General features: G+C 37.7%; 1 protein-coding gene across 1 annotated transcript in view; it reads right to left on the bottom strand.

Moving 5' to 3' along the window:
• LRRC72 (leucine rich repeat containing 72) overlaps positions 1-16,386 on the bottom strand; it is a gene marked incomplete at both ends in the record, with an annotated part of 49,954 nt that overhangs the window by 19,738 nt on the left and 13,830 nt on the right. Inside the window, 4 exon segments of the mRNA XM_082632225.1 lie at positions 1,029-1,181; positions 2,127-2,216; positions 9,969-10,079; positions 11,417-11,498. Of these exon segments, the coding sequence (XP_082488351.1) occupies positions 1,029-1,181; positions 2,127-2,216; positions 9,969-10,079; positions 11,417-11,498 (436 nt within the window).

Raw genomic sequence — 16,386 nt, forward strand, 5'->3', positions numbered from 1 at the left:
AAGCTGTAAGAAGGTGAGAGAGTGGCATGGACATATATACACTACCAAACGTAAAATCGATAGCTAGTGGGAAGCAGCCACATAGCACAGGGAGATCAGGTCGGTGCTTTGTGACCACCTAGAGGGGTGGGATGTGGAGGATGGGAGGGAGGGAGATGCAGGAGGGAAGAGATATGGGAACATATGTATATGTATAACTGATTCACTTTGTTATAAAGCAGAAACTAACACACCATTGTAAAGCAATTATACTCCAATAAAGATGTTAAAAAAATAAATAAAATAAAATTTCTAGCATACAGGATCCTAAATGGGTCAAAAATCTAAATTCACTAGGGTATGTTACTAAACCTAATAGCAGGTTTAGCTGTTGTGACCAAATAAGCATATTTCTTAAAAAAAAAAAAAGAATTGCAGAACAAAAGATAGATGTATTCTCGAACACTGAAAATATCATTGAACCTTAAACTAACCTTGGACACTGTATACTCTTTGTTGTGTGAGAAAAGTAAACCTCTTTTTACTTAAGTCACTGTAGTTGGATTTCTGTTACATACAAGAAATTAAATTCCAGCTAATGAAACATTGCTGAAGATATTCAAGTTATACTTGCATATGATCACCATCTATGAGAGTACAACAAAATAATAGTGCTTATTTCTGAATGGAGGAATTGCAGATGACCTTTATTTCTTCTTTATATTTTTCTATATTATCAAAAACTTATAGCCTTAATTGGTAAAATTATCCAGTGTCAATGGTAATAATAGCAATTGTAGCTTATTCATTGAGCCCTTTATGCTGTGCTAGATACCGGGGTAAGGACTTCAATGTATTATCTCGTTATCACATTACCTTATTTAATACACACAAATGAAGATGAAAGTTATATATTTAGGTAGGCTAATAAAATTTGAAAATATTTATTTCACTACATAACTGTTTAGCTTATTGTAAATTGAAGTTATTATTATTATAACTAAATTAACCAAAAGTTTGAGGAGTTTTCTTTCATTTTTTCTAAATACCTGAAGGTACTTTCTGGGCTGGTTTTTGCTTAAGTGGTGATCTTGGATTCCATGAGGCATCTACTTTTCTTCTGAATGCTATTGATTGAACAATATGAGACTTTTTATGGTTAAAAATCGTGATCATTGATCTTCTTTCTTTTTCTGTAACTTCTGATAAATGCAAAAAGTAATGTTATATAATATTATAAATAGATATGCAGAGTGATTCAAAATAGAATTACTTTAAACAATGGATTTATCCCATGTTGTATATGAACATCCTGTCAAAATTAATTTGTAAAAAGGCTACTAAGTTATTTCCATAATCTTACAAGTGCTCAATATATGTCCCTCATGTCACAGGCACAAATCAATCCTATCGCATCACATTCTACCACATCACCATGGATGACTGAAATTGCAGCTGTGCTACATCCCTTCTTTTCCTCATGGCTATGAGGAAGAAGAGGAATAAACATAAGGTTTTAATATATTCTCAATTAGAAGTTACTCAATTATAAGTTATTAAGAATGTTCAAATCTGTAGAAAGGTAAGTAGATAGGTAATAAAGAACTTCTGGGTAAAATAGACCTCAAAAAATGTAAAATGTAATGCACTGAGGTTGATTTTTCTTTTTTGTGGCTTATATAAATCAGACATACTAGTTTATCTACAATGTCTAAAAATATATCACATAGAAGTTATTTTTATATGTTTTAGTATATATATACATACATATTTACAGAATTTCAAAGAATATGACTTTTAGAACTTAAATAGGCCTATGAGACTTAGGCCAATTATCTCATTTTTGAAATAAAAAATTAAGGGTGCCGCGCAGAGGTCAGTGAATTGGCATTCAACACACTACTGTCAAAACTAGAATCAAAAGGAGACATTTCCTCATGCTCAGTTAGATGGTCTTTCCTATAAAGTGGTCAACAGACATGAATTCCTAAACTATAGCAAATTTCATACAGCAAAAATTTCAAAAATAAGTAATTGAAAAACTTTCATTTACAAAGACAATTATTTCCAAAAATCATCAGCAGTTTAAACCACTGAGTTATAAGACTGACTCTCAAATATTTCTCTGCAAGAAGAGGTGTTCTTACGATTTCCATCAAGCAACTCTACTCCTGGAAGGTGGTAGATTGTGTATAAACGGTACAAGTTATACTGGCATAAAGGGTTTTGGTAGAGAGCTGCAAAGAAAGAATCCAAATTAAGATGTCAAGTTTCAAAATCAGTTACATTTATCACTTGATAAAATATGAGAAATTGCAAGATTAATATAAAACATAACAGCATGTAAAGCTCTGCTTCACAGACCAATGGTTTCACCAAACCCTTACTTATTCATCACAGGACTTACTTTTCCTACCTGTTAAATTCATTCATTCAACAAATATTTTCGGAGTGCTTACTATCTACTAGGAATTGTGCTAGGTGCTGAGGACATATCTTTGACCCAAATCTGTCACAAATGAGGAAACTTTTAACATGTCCGTAAATTAATCAGTAAAGGAAGAACTCAATATCAGCTCTAGAGGGTTCTTGATGCTGCTCTTTATTAAAGTATTTGTTCATTGGTTCTCTTCTTCCAGTCTCAAAGGTCACATGGGTGCCTGCGTGGAGATGGGCAGAGTTGTGGCACAGTGTTCTATTATAATTTTCTTCCTCGGCTTCACACCACTGCAACTAGTTCAGAACATATAAATGCCAGTAGCAGCTTCAGATCTCAGTAGAGTAGGGGTGAAGAGATGCGGGTTTTGCATCTCATCTACCTCTGGCCAGGCACAGGGGACTCGGATTTCCTTGTGCGCAGGTGCTAGGATACTTAATGAACCAGGCTGGAGGTGGGAGGCATGCTGATGCGGAAGAGCTCCAGGCGCTTCTGACATGACATCCCTTAGGCATCAGCATGTAGGTACATTTTTTTAAATCTTCAGCTAGAAGTTGTATTTTATTTCCATGGAAAAGGTACTTTCCCTATTCTTCTTTAGATAATATTAAACAGGGTTATTTCAATACAATGTGAAATAAAACTCTTATAATTTCCACTTGGATATCTTTAGCTATTGAATTCCACATACGTAATTTCTAGAAAATACTCCTGGAAAAGACATCTAGTGAAGAGAACCACTAGATGGCAGTAGCAGAAAGAGCTCCAGCTAGTGTACAAAAACATCACTCAACAACATGAGGCTCATTTAACGTACATTTAAATCTAGGAGTACTGCTGTAGCATTTGACTAGTTATAAAATACAAAGAGGTTTGATAAAAGCATGAAAGTATTAAGCATTAGAAACCCAGAAAAAACTGATTAATATTTATAAAGAAGAGTTTGCAACATAAAGAAGAGGGGGTCAAGGGGGATGCTTGAAAGACAACAAACTAGATAAAAACTGAAGAAGTTAATCATCTGAATGTTTTCTCTGCAGGTAATAAAATATTCTGATATTTGTTGTATAAACACAAACTTTTCTGGCTAATAAAGTCGTTAGAGGTAGCTATTCGCTCTGGAAAACATGAGCTTTAGAGGGACTTAAAGCAGGCAATGGAAGACACCTGGTGCATAAGAAACAAGTTCTAAGAGGAAAGGCAAAAAAGAAAATGTAGAGCCAGGGGCAACAAGAAAATTTAAAAGAAAGGAAATATGTATGTATTGGGGGAAATGAGAGGAAAAATGAAATGGATATTTTTCAAGATTTCTTAAGTGACAAAACTGGTTTGAATTTTAACCTCAAAAGAGAAGGAATTTAAAGTGGTAGCAAATAATTATAACTACAGGACAGGGAATAGAACGGATGTATTCTAAACCAGTAATAAGGACAGATTTAAAAAGATCCACAGGGATCGTACATTGTAGTTTGAGCCAGACAAAGAAGAAAAAAGGTCACCCTTCAAGGATATAAAAGCAAAACACAATTGTTTTTCATGAGAGTTTAGGAGGGAGAAAAATTCACAGATGCTTTAGTGCAGAAGTCTGCTCTGTGGTTACTGTCTTGGAGAATAACATCTGACACCTCATAACACTATCCTACATGATAGCAGCTGGGAGGAGAGTCTGCCTTTGCATATGATGTTAATTGAAAATGCACCAACATCTTTCAGTGATGTTTACTTTTAGGATACACTTCATATTCTCTTTTCCCTCTGAGAACACTACTATTTAATTTCTTTTCTTGGTTTTTCTTCCTAGTGCTTAGTTAAATACCTGCTTTATGTAAATTTTAAAACTTCTGGCTTCAGCTAAACAAATCACCAAATGTGGATTTACTACTATTACATTACTTACTAAAAAGGTGTCATAATACTAAAAACTCGATGCACTTATTGTGGTTCAACATTCATCTCATCATAAAATAAGATCTAAATGACAGCAAGTCAGAAAACTGGGCTATTAAGCCTAGTCTCTGACTAAATTAACTTAACAAAATAATTAGAATTAAATAATTTTAAAAGAATTTCGTTTTTATTATTCTTCACTTTTTTTCTTACTCTTAAATGTTAGAAGGAAGCAATCTTATTTTTAATTCTCTTTTTCCCCCTCTATACTATTAAGCATTTAACATTTTGGATTTATGAGTTTTGGATTGATGCTACTAAAACTACCATAAATAAAGTTTCTAAGATATGATATTGGTTTCCTGTGTCTGAAAGTTCTGAAAACCTTCTATGATGTATGGGTACATTCCTTTAGAAACTATGAAGCGAAACTGTTTACACTTTCACTTTCAATAGGTTAATATGATTTAATCCACCTTCCCTCTAGGCTACTTATCGAGTACACCTTGGTGGTGCCAGCACTGTCTTGCTTATCTTAATTTGGGATTCTGAGTCTAAGCAATTTACATTTACTCAATAATATAGCAAAATGTTTCTACTACCTTACTGCACAAGCTTGAGTTACATGAGTCACATGTGTGAAGCTACTTCTTATTGAAACAGAAGAGGAAAAAAAAAGTCATCTAAATAATTGGCTCGTTAATTTTTAACTTTTTTTTTTTTTTTTTTTTTTTTTTTTTTTTTTTTTTTTGCGGTATGCGGGCCTCTCACTGTTGTGGCCTCCCCCGTTGCGGAGCACAGGCTCCGGACGCGCAGGCCCAGCGGCCATGGCTCACGGGCCCAGCTGCTCCGCGGCATATGGGATCCTCCCAGACCGGGGCACGAACCCGTATCCCCTGCATCGGCAGGCGGACTCTCAACCACTGCGCCACCAGGGAGGCCCAATTTTTAACTTTTAAGGCAAAATTAAAAATCACCATTCAAATGAACCTGAATGTTTTTCAGACCACCTTTGAAGAAAGTTGATGTAATTAATAATGTACCAACATATCCATTTTAATAGATGGGGAAATGATGTAGAGAAGTTAAAAGCAGTTCCATCTGTGCCCCCATACAGAACAGCCTGTGGAAGGAAGCTCAACTGTCAATGATCAGACAGAGGTTCTGGCTCAAGGTTACTTAGTTAGGTCATCTCATTTTAACTAAAATTTCTGGGCCACAGCATACCACATGATTGTACTGAATATGGAAATGATCCTTGATTTTTTTTTTTTTTTTGGCGGTACGCGGGCCTCTCACTGTTGTGGCCTCTCCCACTGCGGAGCACAGGCTCCGGACGCGCAGGCTCAACAGCCATGGCTCACGGGCCCAGCCGCTCCGCGGCATGTGGGATCTTCCCAGACAGGGGCATGAACCCGTGTCCCCTGCATCCTCAGGCGGACTCCCAACCACTGCGCCACCAGGGAAGCCCTATCCCTGCTTTTTAAAAGGCAAACTTGGACTAAAGCAAGGCTTAGGAGAGTGAGGGATGCTGTTTCAAGACAAACAGCAGTGAAAGACCCAGTTGGCTCTTTTTATTGAGTGGACTGTTCTATTGTGTTGTTTGGGAGGAGTGGTCCCACCTTGAGGGGCATTTCAGGGTAAAGAGTCTCAAATGAAGAGACCACTGAGACCATAGTCCCACGCTGACCTCTCAGTATCCCTTTTCACTCCCTGGCTATTTGCATCAGCAGTGGACTGCGGCCAAATGAGGAAAGGCAGGACGTGCTTAAGAGCAGAATCTGTAAAAATTGGAAAGCTTCTCTTTGAAAGGGGCACTTCCTGTCTCCAAGGGTGAATCCTTAAGTCTCTGCTAGGAAGCAAGTCTTAACAGTTACGGAATGTAGGAGTTCACGTATACTTTCCAATGCTGGAGCTTAATGCAACATAGCAAAAATTTGAGAAAAATGAGGAGACAAAAGATTTAGGAACAGGAGAATGGGTTAAGAATTTTGTTGCTGTTGTTGGTGGTGTTTTTTTCTCTCTGTGCTGGGAGAGAGGCAGGGAGACTGAAGATTAGTGAAAGTCCGCAGCCACAAGCAAATCTTTGACACATGCAGATTTAGAAAGAGTTTGGCGGAGGGAAGGGAAGAGGAAAATGGAGCCAGAGGGGGAGGGTGTGGAAAGGTAGACTGCCTGGAGAGAAAAGGTGTGGCCCTCCTGACTCAGCATGGAAGTCAGGAATTCCAGTTTGTAGGACCTCACACTCTGCAGCTGGTTTTAGGCCTCCCTGAAGCTCCCAGCCATGTGTATACTGAGTAATCTCTTGGCAGTTCTCCTCATTGCCAGTGGAGGGTGCAATGCTGAAATGGGTTAGAGGTTTACCCTCCAGGCTATTTTCTCACCCTCTGAAGAACTGTAATTGAAGTGGAATAATAATAATAATATTTTAGCATTTTAAACAGTTTTATAACTTGAAAAGAAAATTTTTAACACTTGAAAATACATGGGGGACTTCCCTGGTGGCGCAGTGGTTAAGAATCTGCCTGCCAATGCAGGGGACAGGGTTCCAGCCCTGGTCTGGGAAGATCCCACATGCCACGGAGCAACTAAGCCTGTGAGCCACAACTACTGAGCCCACGTGCCACAACTACAGAAGCCCGCGCGCCTACAGCCCATGTTCCACAACAAGAGAAGCCACCGCAATGAGTAGCCCACGTACCGCAACAAAGAGTAGCCCCCACTCTTCGCAACTAGAGAAAGCCCACGTGCAGCAACAAAGACCCAACACAGCCAAAATTAAATAAATAAATTTATTTTTAAAAAATACATGGATTTCTTATTGTAGTTAATGAGCTGAATCTAACCTGTGATTGCAAAGGAGGTTCATAGGAACTTAATCAGGGGACATTACTGCACAATATAATTAGTAGCTAGTAAATGCCAACATTTTTTTCTTAATTTTTTAAAATTTATTTTTGGCTGCGTTGGGTCTTCGTTGCTGCGCACAGACTTTCTCTAGCTGCAGCGAGCAGGGGCTACTCTTTGTTGTGGTGCGCGGGCTTCTCATTGTGGTGGCTTCTCGTTGTGGAGCACGGGCTCTAGGCGCGTGGGCTTCAGTATTTGTGGCACGTGGGCTCAGTAGTTGTGGCTCGTGGGCTTAGTTGCTCTGCAGCATGTGGGATCTTCCTGGACCAGGGCTCGAACCCGTGTCCCCTGCATTGGAAGGCAGATCCCCAACCACTGCACCATGCAGGGAAGTCCGCCAACATTTTTTTTTGTATAATATCTTTAACCAAAATAGGGCAAGGGTTCAAACTGTGCATATTTGCTACCAAAAATGTTCAGAAAATGCATTTTTGGGTAACCGGACGCAGCATTTTCTCCATTTCAAAAAATCCCTCTACCAGTTCTCAGTTGGAACAATTTATAGTCACTATGATTTTAAGTAGAGGTCATTTAAAATGTTGTGACAGGCAATGATATGGACCTTATACTACCAGGCTGACCTAATAGCCTTTCAGAGAACTAGAAAAGGCACTCCTGCACCACACCTCAGGGCTGACACCATTCTGCGCCCACATACACGGCTGGTAAGGCAGGCAAGGGCTGAATTTCAGACTCCACTTACCCACCCTGCCACCAGGCACTTTTGTTTAAGGCATAACACTGTTGACTATGATGGGGCAACCTTGATTGCTAACCTCCAAATCTTGCATTGTAAAATAAGCTTACTTAAATTATTCAGTCCTTACATTTAGCAAATTGTCCCATTAGTTTTGCATCGAGCCCCCTCAGTTCTGTAAGAAATATTTAGGCTGAGAGTTACAAAATTATAAGTTCCGTAAAGGTCTAGATAGGGCCTTTCTTGTTTACTTTTGTGTCTCCATCTAGTAGTGTCCTTAGTGAACGCATGATAAATATTTATTGAATGAATGAATGATAAACAAAAGAAACAAGGCATGAGTTTAAGTTGCAACATTCCTTAGTAGTCTGGTTAAAGCTCTGAGCCCTGCATTTTCTACCATTAAAGAGGGAATAATTCTAATCACATCATTGGATTGCTATGAAGATTTAAATGAGAATATAATAAGAAAGCATTTTCTCAACATTCAAACATGTTGTTATTATAATTATTATTCAAAATGTCAGTTTTTTAAAAATCTATTTACCAGTCAGCAGAATTTCTAGACTGTGTGCATCTTAATTCATTATCTAATTTACATAAACCATAATAAAACAATTTTTTGTTGTTACTCCTTCAAACTAATTAATGCTTTACAGAGTTAGCTTAATATATGAAGCAATCCTGAGAGGTAGTTATTAGCCCATTTTACAGAAAAATGAAGGTAAGAGAGAGTTCAAGATCTAGTATAACCAGTCTTTTAAGTATTTAAAGACATTTGAAGCATTTGTTCAGCACAGAAGGGCCAGATAATTCAAATAAGCAGGCCAATCCTGATAAGTCTTTCACAGACCTTATCACATCTCAAAAATGAGCATTGAATTCCTTAGAACTTGGGGTACTTTTAATAGTTGGGTTTAAAGAATCTTACCTATAAGAACTTAAATCATTTCTCCTTAGTATAGTAGGTATAACTGATTAACACTCAAAATATTTGAAAATTTCAATAACTCTATGTATTGAGCTGATTAGAAGCTCCACCATCAACACCACTTTACACATATTCAAAACACTATCTTTGGCAATTCTGAGAAATGAATAGAAAATAAATAGGAAAAAAACATCTATTTTATGACCTTGTATAAAGAAGTCTACAAACTCTGAAGTTTGAAAACCCATTCACTGCTCTGAGTCTTTTCCCTTGGTCCACCTAGAACCATTTGTACTGAATAGCAATCGTGTACCAGTTTATTTACCCTTCAACACTATAAGCTTAAAAACAAACAAACAAACAAACCAAACCACTATAAGCTTATTGAGAGTAGGAACTGTGTATTATTTATTTTTCCAACCCATCTCACACTTTCTTCAAATACTGAGGTCAGTTCCTTGCTGGGTGTGATTCAATATATATGAATTGTTTGCTGTTCACCCAATAGGAAGATTACATTAAAACGTGCTCTTTTTTTAGTGTAGGGGGAGGGAGTGTCAGCTTTACTAATATAATTCACATATCACATGGTTCACTAATTTTAAGTATACAATTCATGGTTTTTAGTATATTCATAGAATTGTGCAACCGTCACCACCTTCAGTTTTAGAACATTTTCATCACCCTGAAAAGAAACCCCAGACTGTCACTCCCCAGACCCTCATCCCCCCAGCCCTGGGCAACCACTATTTAAAAACAGTTACCTCTCAGTGTTGCTGTCTCGACAGATGTGCCCATTCTGGACATTTATATAAATAAATGGAATCCTATAATATGTGCTAAAACTTCCTTTAGAGGTAAAACCAAAAACACAGATTTAAACGTGTACCTCCTCTTTTGTTGCTTTCATCATTTCCATTTGGCATGCCATATCATTTCACAAAATTTTTTTTTCTACCTGTTGTTTTTTCAAAAATGTATTTTTAAAAAGAAAAAGATCTAGTCTTGTTTTCAGGAATATCTAAGTAGTTTTGTTATAAACACTGATCTAATTTAAATTCAAAAAATGAAAAAATGTCCTGTGTTATCACTATTTTAAGTTATGGTTATATAAAAGTGCAAATTAATACTTAGGGTCTTCAGATTTAGCATTCGCTTTAATTCCTTTACAGTTGCCTCAATGTTTGTTAACTCATTGTGGTGCAGCAGGAGTATATGCAACGAATGCAAAGAGTGCAGGCCTAAAAAAAATTAAAATATTTGTATAAGATTTTAAACATTTTTAATGCTAATTAAACATGCTAACTAAACAAAAGCAAAGAATACATTACATCTGGTGAAGGGAGGAATTATTAATAATATGATGAATTATCATTAAGAATACAACAAAGCATAAGAATTCAAATAAGTGACCGTAATTTGGGAATATAGAGCCAATTTCTTTCCACTGTTTTTTTTTTTCTGTAGCAATGATTTTGTTTGATTCTGAAGGGGTTATTTTCCTTATCCTTATTTTGTTTGTTTTGTTTTGCCAATGTTGCTTAGTTTATAATGCCAATCCAGGAAATAGTTATTCAAATCAATATCTCCCCCAAATTGCTCAACTAAATATTTTCTTTACACAATGGGAAGCCAAATATTCCTATCATTTTATTGATTCTAAATTGCATATTTTCCCACTTTTTTTTTTTTTTTTTTTTTTTTTTTTTTTTTTTTGCGGTATGCGGGCCTCTCACTGCTGCGGCCTCTCCCGTTGCGGAGCACAGGCTCCGGATGCGCAGGCCCAGCGGCCATGGCTCACGGGCCCAGCCGCTCCGCGGCATATGGGATCCTCCCAGACCAGGGCACGAACCCGCATCCCCTGCATCGGCAGGCGGACTCTCAACCACTGCGCCACCAGGGAGGCCCTCCCACATTTTTAACATAAGTGAAAGTGTGTTGTATCTATGCAATAACGACATCATAGTTGAATTGGCAAGATTTCCTTTCTTCGTGGAACAAGGAATCATACTAGATCTCAAAATTTATGATATTTCAATTCTGCAACATGTAATACAGAAGAAAAATGTTTTGTACCATACTTCTTTGTATCTCATGATCCTAGTATATCATGTACTTTTATACCAGGCTTGAAATTGTCAGTTTAGAGATTGTTGCAGGTACAAAATTAACTCAGAGTGAAACAGGAATTTGGCTGGGAAAAATTATAGCCTGTAAAAACATTTAAGACTATTTATGAAGTCATTATTTTTTTTATTAATGCTCCCAAACATTAAAATTTGCTTCCACAATATCTAGTTTGTGTTCAACTGTGCAGTAGAATGGCAAAATTTCTATGCTAAAAAAAGATTCTTTTACATCTTGAATAAGATACATGACAATACTGAGCTAAAACCATAATCAAAAAGCACATCTTAAAATGAAATGTACATAAGAACATTAAAAAATAACAGCTTCCATCATATATTTTCAACAGAAATGTTAAAACAGATTATTGCATGCCATGAGCAATACCGTAGTTGAAAGTTATTATTTAATTGAAAATCAATTCAATCAAAAGACAAAATTTAAGACATACCTTGTATATCAAATATTGCATTGTTGTTTAGGTATAGTTCTGCCAGACAATAGTTTCTAGTTATAAATGTTATTCCATGGAGCTGAAAATGAGAGTTAGAGAACAATATTCTTTCTACAATAATTACATGTAATTACATACAGATATAAAAATTTAATAAGAACCATAGAAGTTCAACATTTGCTGTTTTTATTAATTATGTGCAACCTTTTGATCCGGGCCATGAGTTTATGTCTGGATTGTCTTTGAAGATAATGTATGATAAAAAGGGTGCTTTTAGCTAACTTAATACTCAAACTTTTCTTACCACGTCTCCACCAAACTCCCTGAAAGGTTTTCAAAGCCTCTGGAATCTGGCCTAGTCCTTTTGCTCTCACAACCTTCCCTACATTTCTGTGCCCTATAGTCACATTGGATTTGGCTCCATATATCCACTAATTCACCATCACATATTATTAAGTGCCTATTATGTGCCAAGGGCTCTCTCCTCCGATAATACTGAATCGTTTCTGCATCTGTGTATGAGTCACGATTTCTCTTTGCCTGCGTGGCTTTTCCTCCTGGTAATTTCTGATTATTCTTAAGGATCTGCCCTAGGCTGGCAAGGCCTATCCAACCATGCCTGAGCAGGCTGCCACAAGAAGTTACCACTGCTCCAGGGATTTGTTGAGACCGTTTTTTGATCTCTTTGCATCTCACTGCTGTCTTCTTGCTCTGTTTTGACCCACTTTTTGTTTCTCTAAACTTCCACCTGCTCCAGCATTTTAAGTCAGATCTCCTGAGAGATGGTCTAATTCTGCAGTCAATGCTCTACATCCCCTCCCCAAGCTCTACCTCCAAGATTGTCTAATTCTGAATTCCATCCCCTCTTCTCAGGCCCCCTGTCCTTTGGGTCAACAGATCTCAGCTTAGCCGAGGACTCTGCAATCTGAATACACACAGGAGGTCAGTGCTAACAACTGAACCGGCCACCATCCCCAAGGAGAGGACAAGGCACAGCATAATCCTGTTACTTTACAGCTCATCTTTTTTTTTTTTTCATCTTTTTTTAAATAAGGCCTTTCCTGACAACCCCCATGCCCATGAATCTTCCTTTTCTTGTCCACATCCAACACTTCCTATGACTTGTGCGATTACTTGATCACTAGTTTTGTGTCTTCCTTAAGGAAAGAAACGATGTTTCTTCAGTCTGTTATCCTTCCCACCTCTCCATTCTCCTAATGATATGGTGAAGCTGCATCTTACTTTTAAGATTAGATTAGAAGTTCAATGTACTGTAAGAATTGAAAATAGTCAAAATACTCTTGAAAATTCCTCAAATGCACCATTAAAGTACATGATAGGAGTATTTAACTCTAAACTGAATTCAGAAATGTTTCTGTTACCCTGCAAGGAGAATCCCACTACTTTTTAAAAAATATTGACTTTATAACCTCAATAAAATTTGACAGATTTGTTTGAGTTATGAGGATGAGGAATGGTAGAGTGTTAACGCGGGGCCAGTATGTTCTAAAAGCAGCACTTAAGTTAAATGTAACAATGCTAAATTTACTGCTTAATACAGGATCTAGCAGGGAGAAGAATCGTATGAAATAGTTATTGATCAAGTGCCTCCTAATTTATATATTCAGAAATATATGCTTATGATTGTAAATTAGTTTTACATGTTTATTAAAGCCTATCACAGTAACTATTGTCATCAGTTAAATAGAACTGTTTTGACCTTTGATTGATTGATTCAGGTAGACAGATGCCAACCTATCTGATTTAATGAGGATTTATTGGAAATTTTACTCATGCCCTCTTGTATCTCAGAAAAGCTATTTTAGATTTGTAATCAAAGTTTGAAAATGGGTTTCTTTAATGAATTTTCTTTAATTTTTTCTTATAGTTGTAACAGTCCCAAATTATGAAGCTATAAAAGGCACATGTGCTGCTCATCTCATTGTCTCACAGTCTCATCTGTATCTAATTATGTGAGCACTCATGCAGGAGAACCACCAGTAACTGCACTTCAGCTTTGTTAAGTCACAAAAGGAGCCATGTTTCCCCCAGGTAGGAGAGACCATTCAACACAGTGAGGGGTGGGTCCCAGTTGGCTTCCTATCCCTTTCTACTCTTCCTGCTGGCCTCCTGACAGCAACTCACTACCTTTCATCCTTCTCCTCACCACTCCCTGATCTAATGAGAGCCACACCTAACATCAGCCTAGAAAGAGAACACCAGGGCAACCCATGACTTTTTCTTCTCTTTTTCCCAGTTGCCTGCTCAACCACACATTAACAGAACATTCTAATTAGTTGAGGTTTTAATTTCTCTTGCGTCACACATTAACGCAAGAATGCTAATAAACTCAACTATTTCATCTTGATTATAGGATAATAATTTTCCCAAGAGCATTAACATCTTTGGACCATGATTATTGGAATTTCAAGATTGTACCTTTTGTTGGGGTGAAATGAATGGGAGGAATGTAGTGAAAAGAGATAAGGCCAGATCATGAGAATCTTGGGGAACTAATAAAAGATTTTGTGCAGAGGAGTGTTATTGCCCAGTTTTATTTTGGAAAAAAAAATGACAGGGAAGAGTACTGTTTAGAGGAGATAGTAAGTATAACAGCAAGAGATGAACAAAAATGGTGTCATGCTAATTCAGAAGAATACACGGGTCCCAGAGTAGAGTAATAACAGTGGGAGAAGAGCAAAGTAGAAGGAATTGAGAGATAATTCCAAGGCAGAATTCACAGGACTTAAATAGAAAATTGCAATGTACCAAGTTGTTGAAGTCAAGATCTAGGAATGGGAGTTGGGAGACATGCTGATTGTTCTGACAAACCATTGTTAAAGTAAAATGTTACTATAATTATCCATTTAGGAAAATCTACACTACTGAGTCTAAGGATTGCCATAGGATTTATACTGAATGTGACATTCCACAAATCATATATCTTAGCTCAGGGCTTAGCACATAGCAAGGGCTCAATAAACGATAGCTATTATTATTTACTATTTAACCATTATTATTTTTTATAGAGCTGAGAGCACTTACATTTAAGGTAAAGCTCTTACAGGTAACTGCTGAGGTACTAGTGGGGAAAATTTTACACCAGCATGAATTTAAAATCAAGGAGGCATTCTTTCAGGGCAGGATTTCTCAACCTTTACAGCTATTGACATTTGGGGCCAGATAATTCTTTGTTGGGGCTGGGGAAGCTGCCCTGTGGATTGTAGTATTGTTGGCAGCATCCCTAGCCTCTACCCACTAGATGCCAGGAACACACACACCCCAGTTGTGAAAATCAAAAAGGTCTCCAGACATTGCCAAATGTTCCCCTCACATGTGGGAGGTGTGGCAGGGCTTGCAAAGTCGCTCCTAGTTCAGACTGCTGGTTCAGAGTCAAGGGGACAGTCATATCTTTTAAGTGCTTATTATGACCCAAGCACTAAGCTAGATGTTTTCACCATTATCTAATATGATCCTTCCAATAGCCCATGTTATTTGTTTTGTTCCCTTATTTACCTACGAGGAAACTGAGGCTAAGAGAAATTAAAAAACAACTTTCTCAAGACAACAGAGCAAGGGTTCAAACCCAAGGCTATCTGACTCGGATCAAAAGTTGGTGTATAGGGCTTCCCTGGTGGCGCAGTGGTTGAGAGTCTGCCTGCCGATGCAGGGGACACGGGTTCGTGCCCCTGTCTGGGAGGATCCCACATGCCACGGAGTGGCTGGGCCCGTGAGCCATGGCCGCTGAGCCTGCGCGTCCGGAGCCTGTGCTCCACAATGGGAGAGGCCACAACAGTGAGAGGCCCGTGTACCGAAAAAAAAAAAAAGAAAAAAAGTTGGTGTATAGTATACCGTACATTAGTACATTATTTTAGTGTGGAAAATGTTATTATAAGTAAGTATTTTGATTATGTTTTAGATGAAGAAGTTTATAAACAATGACCTTGCCAGAATAGGTATTTTTATTTAAATTTAGTTTGTAAAAGTTGTCAACTGTTCAGTTTTTGCTACATGGTAGAAACTCAGATTCCATTTTGGAGAGTTGCTTGGTGAGGCATTATATACAGGTTTCTCATCAAATGCTTACTCTAATCTGTGACAAATGAAATATACCAAAGTAATGCTAGGTCTTCCAGAAATAGAAGGATACTAGCATTGTGAAAACAATATTATGAGCTCACTACTAAACATCTGTAAAAGAAAAATTTTGAGCTACTGAACCAAAACACAAATAGATCAAATGTATATATACATTTGAAACCGTAGTATAAAATGCAAATCACTTAGATCACTCGTCTGAGCAGACCCAGCTTCTTAGGAAAGCTGGAAAAGATGAACTGACCTAAAATTCCCTCAGTCAGGCTTGCTAAAAGATGAGACAAGGCAGGGAGTCTTCAGAAGGCCTCAGTTAATACGCACCTAAGAGCAGCTGCCTCCCACTAATTACATCAGCAGAGATTAGAAAAAGATGACCCAGAAAGAGAGGAGCTGCAGAACTAGTAGATATCTACACAGTACAAGGAGAAAGCAAGCCCTCGGAGAGCATAATGAAGGAAGCAGGGCAGCCTGAGCAAGCCTAGGAAAGCTGGGGCATTGCATGTCCTCAGAAACAACTTGTACCTATTTAATTTGCTGCTTCAAGGTCAGACCAGAAGCTCCAGTTTTATCATCCACTACATAATAATGGGGAAAAGTGTGCACCCTTCAAGCATGTTAGGCTCCAAACACACCAAACTACATTCATCCTTTGTCTCCCCAAACCACTGCTTTCTCTCATTCCATTCCAGGCAGTTTGCAACCACAATGTCCTCACCAGGAGTACAGCCACACCTTCTGCCTTTCCTAATTCTATCACTAGAGCAGGCACCATCACATTTATTTTTATATTCTATCAGTAGCCTAATGCAAGTACGGAATAAACCATATTACAGAGAATGCTTTTGGCTCCAAGTAACTTCTAAGCTCAA

The sequence above is a fragment of the Mesoplodon mirus genome (assembly GCF_964341445.2).
Source record: "Mesoplodon mirus genome assembly, chromosome: 9".
NCBI lineage: Eukaryota > Metazoa > Chordata > Mammalia > Artiodactyla > Ziphiidae > Mesoplodon > Mesoplodon mirus.